At 39.2% G+C, this 8,660-nt stretch overlaps 1 protein-coding gene across 1 annotated transcript in view; it reads left to right on the forward strand.

Annotated features, from left to right (window-relative positions):
- Positions 1 to 201: 201 nt before the first annotated feature.
- The window catches only part of LOC104510628 (glutamate receptor 4), a 37,000-nt gene continuing 28,541 nt past the window's right edge, over positions 202 to 8,660 (forward strand). The window contains exons 1-4 of the mRNA XM_010152943.1: positions 202 to 309; positions 2,592 to 2,750; positions 4,514 to 4,681; positions 6,312 to 6,416. Of these exons, the coding sequence (XP_010151245.1) occupies positions 202 to 309; positions 2,592 to 2,750; positions 4,514 to 4,681; positions 6,312 to 6,416 (540 nt within the window). The remainder of the gene's footprint in view (positions 310 to 2,591; positions 2,751 to 4,513; positions 4,682 to 6,311; positions 6,417 to 8,660) is intronic.

The following is an 8,660-nucleotide window of genomic DNA, read 5'->3' on the forward strand; positions in this document are numbered from 1 at the left end:
TAGTCTATTTGATAAAAGAGTATACTAGAGTAATGTTTTCAGTCATATGAAAGATACCCAGATTAGCAGGTCATTACTCACTTTCATTTTAAGTTCTTCCCATGATTAAGTACCTGGAAATTTATAGCTGTCTTACTGGAGGAAGACTTTCAACATTATATTGCTGATGTTATCTATTTCTGAATTTATACCTATTTGTCTATGAAAACACCTTTCTCTCTCTCTCTCTCTCTCTCTCTTATTTGTCTCCCACAGATTGTGAGTGTGGGAAAGCATGTTAAAGGATACCATTATATTGTTGCCAACCTGGTAAGATACTTTTCTAGAATTATACCCCTGCTCGGTAAGTGAAACACTCAGTTTTGCTTCGAAGTTATAGCACTTCACACAGCATTTGCCATTTGTCACTAATACGGGGTTGCGCATAATACATTCTTTATGGTGCGTAAAAGAACTTGGGTTTGTTGTTACAGCCATCTAGACAAGAAGGGCACAATGTTACCCTCGTAAATTGTATCAAAATCAATGTAGCATGAAGGACTGCTAAGTGTATCTTGTGGCCAAATTAGAATTTACAGAACTACACTATGATTTTTGACTCATCTTTTTAATATTGCTAACATAACAATTCTCAAAGTAACTTTTCTACATTCTCCAAGGAACATTCATCTTGCTGCAAGATCAGCTATTTCCAGCCAAATTACTAGTTCCGTATTTTCACTCTAACTCTAAGCTGCTCATTCACACAGATAATGTTCAGGAGAGAGCAAAGAAAGAGTAAATGCAATATCTTATTATTAAAATAACCCATTCTTTAAATTGAAATACCTGCCTGGCCAAACACAGTGAGTGTAGGACAAAGTCTAATGTATGCTTTAAATTGTTGTCTTTTTACTCTCCTTCAGGGAATTTTAGTTGACATGAAATATTTTATTGTGCTTCACTGTATTTGTGCCTTGAGATCACTTCAGATTATTTTTAAGCCCTCAGTTGTTTTAAATGAGACATGTCTATTCCCGTAGTTCTTACAAATTAGATTTTCAGCATTATGAATTTATAGTTCTCCAAGTACCTTTACCCATGCAAAATAGTTGTCGTAAACAAGGGACAAGGTGTTGCAGTGAACTGCTAGTGGGATATACAGTGGAGACCGGTACATCTGGAAGGGGACTTTCTACAAGGGCCTCTAGTGACAGGACAAGGAGCAATGGCTTTAAATTGAAAGCGGGTAGATTTAGGTTGGATATCAGCAAAGAATTCTTCCCGGAGAGGGTGGTGAGGCACTGGAACAGGTTACCTACCCAGAGAAGCTGTGGATGCCCCATCCCTGGAAGTGTTCAAGGCCAGGCTGGATGAGGCTTTGAGCAACCTGGTCTAGTGGAAGGTGTCCCTGCCCATGGCAGGGGGGTTGGAGCTAGATGGTCTTTAAGGTCCCTTCCAAACCCAAACCATTCTGTGATTCTATGATCTCCCCATCTGCTTCAGCAGGGGCACACGTTGTTCAAAAATGTGGGTAATATGACTTCTTGACGCATCACCTTTTATATTTACTGTCAATATCTAAAACCTGAATGAAATCTCTGTCAAAAGGTTTTTTGAGGTATTGGGTCCGTACCTACTCTTTTTTCCTCCTAAATCTTTCATTTTAAGTTAAGTGTAGTAATACATCTCTGTTTGCACAGATAAATGCCAATCAGATGAATCTAAGAAAATAAAAATAAGGTACCTCTGAGCTAGCATTAAGCATAGTAGCTAGGAAAGGAGCAGAAAGATTCATGCTTGCTTCTTAGCTTGCTTTAGCAGTTTGCATTATGCAGTTTCTTGAAGGATAGTTATGTCTCTAAAGGCAAGTTTTACTAAATAATTTCTCTTTATATGTGCTGAACAGATTAGCCTGAGAAACTAAGAAGTCAGAAAGTATTTGCATGCACTTTATTTTTTCTTTCAATGTTGGGCTCCACTCTAGGCTTTAAATGTATAGCAGACCTGAGAGCTACCACCATCGTATTTCACAAAAGCGTGATTCTGATATTATATTTTTCTTGCCCAAACAGTGAGATCCTCCTGTGCTGTCTCTGCCTTCTAATTAATGTCTACCATATTCTCTCATCTCAGACACCTCTGGCCTAAACAATGAATCCTGGAATAAATGTATTTACACAGTAGTGTTGTTCTTTTTTGCAAACACACGAAGAAACAGGGATATATCAGCCAAAGAACTAGCACAGTGCTCATTCAATTCTGCCAACTTTGATAGAAATTGGATTAAGGCTTTAATATTCTGTGGGTACTTTTCAGTTGATTCACCAAAGGCTTTTCTTCAAAAACTGTCTGCCATTCCCAGCAATGTGTTTCTTAGCTGTCAAGACCACCCTAGCAATAATGTGGGAAATTTATTTCTTGGTTTTGTTTCATTCTTTATTACACAAATGGAAATCATGAACAAGGGTTCAGCATTATTCCCTGGTTGTAAGTCCTGGCTTCTAATGGAAACCTGCTGCTGTACATTCCTTATGCTGCCTTGCTGACCTAGAATAGATTGGACCTACAGTGGAGTTCGAGGACAAAAAAATCTTATATTGATCTTCTAGGGATTCAAAGATATTTCTCTGGAGAGATTTATGCACGGAGGAGCCAATGTGACTGGATTTCAGCTAGTAGATTTCAGCACCCCCATGGTAACTAAGCTGATGCAGCGCTGGAAGAAGCTGGACCAGAGAGAATACCCAGGATCCGAGACCCCACCAAAGGTACTGGCTGATCTGAAGCACTAATGAAGATACCACTCAAGTGTTCTAATTTCTGATTAACACTGTGAATATATGAACGAAGACCTTAATATTTAGACAGAGGAGAAGGCAGTTTATCTTACTATTACTGGCAACTGATTATGTCTGTCCTTATGATTGCATGATAGAAACACAAACTGCAACACTTTTCACTGATGTGCGTTAATGTCCTTTGTCGCTTATTCTGCAACTTCAGCCCTTTACTGACAGGAATTAAAGGTCAAATGCTTAACTGGCAACTTAATTTCAACCAATTTTACATGAATTAGTCTAATTATCTAGATTCACTTAGAGTGCAGAGCTTTCCCAACAGCTGAATTCTTCTGTATGAGACCACAATTGTAAATATACTACCCTTAAATTTTCATTTGGAGTTTCCTCTGGAAATTCTACACACTTCAAAACCTGGTGTAGTAATCACTTTCAGGCACATTATTACAGTGAAATTACATCCAGTTTTCCTCTGCCCTAACCCCTCACAGATGGATAACAAAATATTTTTCTCACATATAATTTTCTTGGTAGGCAAATCACAGCATAGCTATAAATACGACTTCATCAAAATAGTTCTGTTCTTATATATACAAATGCATATTAGACCTACTTGAGACTGGGCTCCTTTGTGCTGGGCACTGCGCAATTATAAGCCATCAGTTCTCCCTTGGCTGGGATAGTGGTAGGTTGGCAAAGTCTAGAGAAACTATCAACATGGATAATATAAAGCATAGCTACATAATTCAATGAATATTCAAGAAATTTATGTCCTGGGAGGAAAAAAAAAAAAAAAGCAACAAGGATGCTGTAGCCTATGGTGTGCAGACATCCCGAAGTACTGGCGACAAGATCATTTAGTCTGTAGGACTCCTTTCCACATGAACTGTATTTTGCTGCCTATGGATATTCACCTATGGGTAACCAAAATTTGAGATTATAAACTATTACCCGAAGAGTTTATAATATGCAGAAAGGAAGGAAATCAGACCTGAGTAAGTGAATTTAAATTTTGGAAGTTACAGGGCATATCAATAGCAGCCCTGGGCATGTGAACAAATTCTCCTGTTGCAATGTGTCCATCAGCAGACCATGCTGAGAAAATGCCCATTTGTTTATGTGGCTCACGGCTAACATCTGTTGAAGACTTGCTCTACATGTTTCATGTAGCTTGTTCTAACCCTAAAGCACTTGCTGTAGTTAGTGTAAAAACACAGACCGGCCCATGTCCTGTGTCATTCAGAGAGCCAACACAGCTTTTCCAATAGGAAGAGCATACCCTTGATCCTTGTTAACAATTCCAATACCCTGGATGTCTGCTCATTAGCCACGCATTTTTCCAGTTATGTTTTCTCAGTGAGTTACTCTTTCTTTTTGAGTAAGTTGGGTGGGTGGGGTTATTCTCTAACATATAAGACAAGTGGGGGGAAAAAAAAAAAAAAAAGAAAAATACCCAAATAGCTCCAGTTTAATTTGTTCCTTTTAACAATTATTCAGAGGCAGATTTCTCTACCCTTAAAAAATACAGTTTTAAAGCTGGAGCTACTGAAATGTGCTCTTCTTAGACCTGCATTTATTCCTTAGACAAAACTGATTTTGATTTTGAGGAGAGCTTTTTTCTAAATGAAGGTGTAGAAGCTGCTACATAATGAATCAAACTAGAAATGTCTGAGACATCTGATTTTTGTAAAGATATGCCAACTCTAAAGCAGTGTGTTTGTCCATCTATTTAGTATACATCTGCATTAACGTATGATGGAGTACTTGTGATTGCTGAAACTTTCCGTAACCTTAGAAGACAGAAAATTGATATTTCAAGGAGAGGAAATGCTGGTGATTGTCTTGCTAACCCTGCAGCCCCATGGGGTCAAGGAATTGATATGGAGAGGACATTAAAACAGGTAAGGGTAGGCTTTATTCTAGTGATCTTTGTGAATATTGGATACTAGTTGTACACTTTATGATTTGGAAGGTATTATACACAAAAGTAATAAGGGGAGAGAAGGAATGTATTTTTCACTTGCCAGTTGGAGATAGCTGGGCTGTTCTGGTTAATAACTTGGAATGAAGGCAGAGGGGAACTGCTACTATTGGAAACTACTGTTAGTTCTATTAAGATAGTTGGGACTTCCTCCGCTTAACTGGTGTGCACATCTGTTGCTTTGCATATAGCCTGGGTGTACAGATATTGTCATTTAAGGGAAAAAGTATTGCCACATAATACAACCTCTCAAATATGTTTCTGTCATCTTAAATATAAGTAGATTTCTCCCAAGGAAATCACATAGGTAGTATTTTTTTCTTTAAAAAGAAATAACCCAGAGCTATTGTTCTCTGATGTCAGGATTTTGAATTCCCGATGAATATGGATGCCTAGAAAGTTCCAGATCTCTGTCAAGACGATTTAGCCTTTCCTTTGAATGGAACAGTAAGAAAATAAAAATCCTGCAGTAGAATTTAAATCATTGCAAATGAGCAGGCTCCACTCAGGAGAAACTGCTGAGGAGAAGTGACTGCTGACAGAGCTGGCAGCTTTTTGCCTGGAAGCCAAGGTTTCAGTTCTGGAGAAAAATTGGCAGAGAAAGAAATGGACAGAGGGAAGTAGTAAGTGGTTTAAATCCACATCCTGACTCCTAGGGATAGAAATAAAGCATTTTATATGCTTTGCATACTCCGTGCAAATGCACAGATATGTAACAATTGTGAGAAGCATGAAGTCAAGCTCCTGTGTAAGGGTGGGTAACACAAACTTTTGAATCTGGCTGAAGAGATTGTCATGGCCGGATTCTAATACAATCAAAACCAGCAGCACTATGGCCAGGGCTTCTTTGGGATGAGGATGACTGTCTGGGGTATCCTTCGGTGAGACAGTAAAGCACTAAAAGGAAAACAAGGATTTCTGGTTTGAGCTGAGACACAGGTGGTAGAAAACTGCCACAGCCAATCTTACGGGTTTACATCTGTCTTTCTCGACTCTGAGGCTCTGCAAACACTCTTTTCAGGCCCGATGCATGTCACCCATCTTCTGTGTTAGTAGGAAATTGCTTTGCTGGGGCCAAGGTTGTTGTCTGGTTTACCTTGATGAGCAATATATACTTAATCTTTACATTTAAACCATCAGAGTGTGAGACAAAAAAAGATATATGAGGTCAGGCCAAACTTCTTTTATGTTTTTTTTTGTGTGTTCCAAAATATTCTGCAGCAGTGATGAGAATGGTAAAAAATGTACTTCTCTTTCGAACCTGCAGCTAGGAAGTGTTGAGCTGCACAGCTTGAAAGAAGGTCCATTGTGTATCTTTGCTAGCAGTTAGATACTGTCATATCTAAGCCTATTTTCAGCATGGTTTGACAGGAAAAATGAATACAAAGGAAAAGTAGCCAACATTTTTGCTTTATAACACCTGTCTATTCTAGAACAGTGTTGTTATGGCAATCTAAGGACATAGCCAGGATAACTTTCACTGCTCTGTGATATTTGGAATACATATTGTAAGACTGGATCTTCATGATGGCTTTTTCTTCCATTTGTAGGTTCGAATACAAGGATTGACAGGAAATGTTCAGTTTGACCACTATGGTCGCAGAGTCAACTACACCATGGATGTCTTTGAGCTGAAGAACACAGGCCCTCGGAAGGTACATGCTGACAATGTTTACCATCCTGATATCATATAAATAAGTTATAAGTGATGAAATTATTATGGAAACTTACATTAAACTAGATTGTGTGCTTTAAAAAGAAAATATAATGTATTGAAAACATAGATAATATTTCAGTGGAAGCTGATTTAAACTGTATTTTCTACTAAATGCTATCACTCAGTGCAACAAATTGAGAAACATAAAAACAAGTGTGCATCTTGGAGGGGTGGGATGTCAGTCAGTCAAGCACGCTGATGAACACCAGCTGGATGGCGTGTTGCTAGGCTGCTGGGTGATGGAAAATGATCAGAACTCAGAATAGTAGATATTTCTTGTATCTTAGCCAAAGATATTAGCCTTGCAAATTACTGTCATTTTTAGGTGGGGTCATTTGTATGTTCTGTGTAAACATAAATCACAGGATGTAACTAATACAGTGCTTTTAAGGGGAAAAGGAGAGGATAGACGAGGAAGAGAGAATTCCCTGAATACTTATGTTTTCTGAAATTAATTGCAGTATCTAATCTGGTGTGCTTGATTGATTGCTTGTATGCAACTTAGGCAAATGCACATTAATATATGTCTAAGCAGATCCTCCATGTCTGAATGCATATAGCTTATCACTCAGCCCAATCACTTTGAAAAAAATAAGCCTGCGCATTTTGTTAAACCTTTCTCTTCTGTGCTGAAATTTGTCCATTTTTCATACTGTAAAACAAATAAGGAGAAGAAAATGCATTAGGCTCAAGGATTCTAGTTCTTTTGGAGACACTGTGTCCTGTTTTGTTTGCTAGATCATTAGAAAAAGAAAAAGTGAGAAGGCGATGGTGAATAGGAGAGAATCATGGCTGCTTGAGTAGGGCCAAGGCAATCAGAATTGAATTAAGTAGTCCTTTGCTGTTGGGTCAGAGGTGACAAGCTCAGTAAATATTACCCCAGGTGAACTGTGTGTCCCCAAAGACAGTTACATTCCACAGTGATGATAAGGCAGTCTTACACTACAGACCCAGAGCAGAATTACACACTGGGATGAACAAACGGCCAATATTTCAAAGTAGAGAGCTGCAGACCAAAGTAAAGCATTTGCCTGTGTATGAGGAATATTGCTGTAGTTGACTTTTGAAAATGAGAGATGGCTGAAGAATAAATTTGGAAAGGTGAATCTGTCTTGCTTCACTCTTGGGAAGCCTAGTGTCTCCTGTCAGGCAATGCATCTGGCCTGCTGCCACTCCAGCTCCCTTCCTGGCTGTGTGCTGCACTGCCGGCAGCCAGGAGCCGTATGGCTGGCTGGAGTGCATCGAAGGCAATTGTTGAGATATGACCTTTCCATCCCCAGTTTCCTATTGTATAGGAGGGAAGCAAGGTGGAAAAGATGTGGTTAATTAGGTCACAACTTCAGTAACTCATTAGGTAGTTTGTCTGGCAGCAAACTGTCAAAAATGGCCTATTGTTCCTGTTTCAACATTTGTCACCTGTTTTGGGAGAGGCATGTGGCTGCACCACTGCAGGGATATTCCCATCCTCTGTTCTGCCCTGCAATATGGGAGTGGGATGGGAGGGGGAGGGGCTGAGGAGTGTGGCTGAAAAAGGAAGAGCTATGTCTGTGCTGTGCTAGAGTCCCAAGGTGCTTTTCTTACCTTTTCAAGGATGCCTCTCTGCCATTCTTAAGCCATAAACTGTCGTTGATATAACAAGCTGTAACAGCTTTGACAGATCTGACTTCTCACAAAAATTTATTTCTCATGTATTACATAGTATTTTATATATGATCGTTGGACCAATTCTGTGTTTCAGTCTGACAAATCCTATATAATACGTGAGAAATGGCTACACTTAGTTGAACTAAGAGGCCTTCACTTTTAATGTCTTCTTCTCGTGTCCTACAAAACATGACTTATGAGTCACCCAGCAATATCTTTTCAGGACTAGCCTTTCCAGTCAGAGTAACGCATGCCTCTAATCTTTAGAAAAGTGCTTTTTGTTGCTCACAACTTTAAGGATGTGAACAGAGCATTACAAAACAGCGCAGCTAGTCAGAAGCAGATTTCCGTATCCTTTAGTAAAATGGGAAACAACATCTGATGAACATATTTCATTTATGCCGCATTTCTTACTTCGTTCTTGTCTGCAAAACAGTAACAAAACCTGCTGGTGATGGGAAAGGGTGTGAGTCCACCCTGGACTTGAGGAGAGCAGACTTTGGGGTCCTCAAACTCTGCTTGGAATATAAGGGGTAAA

Source organism: Eurypyga helias, unplaced genomic scaffold, assembly GCF_000690775.1.
Source record: "Eurypyga helias isolate BGI_N326 unplaced genomic scaffold, ASM69077v1 scaffold286, whole genome shotgun sequence".
Classification (NCBI taxonomy): Eukaryota; Metazoa; Chordata; class Aves; order Eurypygiformes; family Eurypygidae; genus Eurypyga; species Eurypyga helias.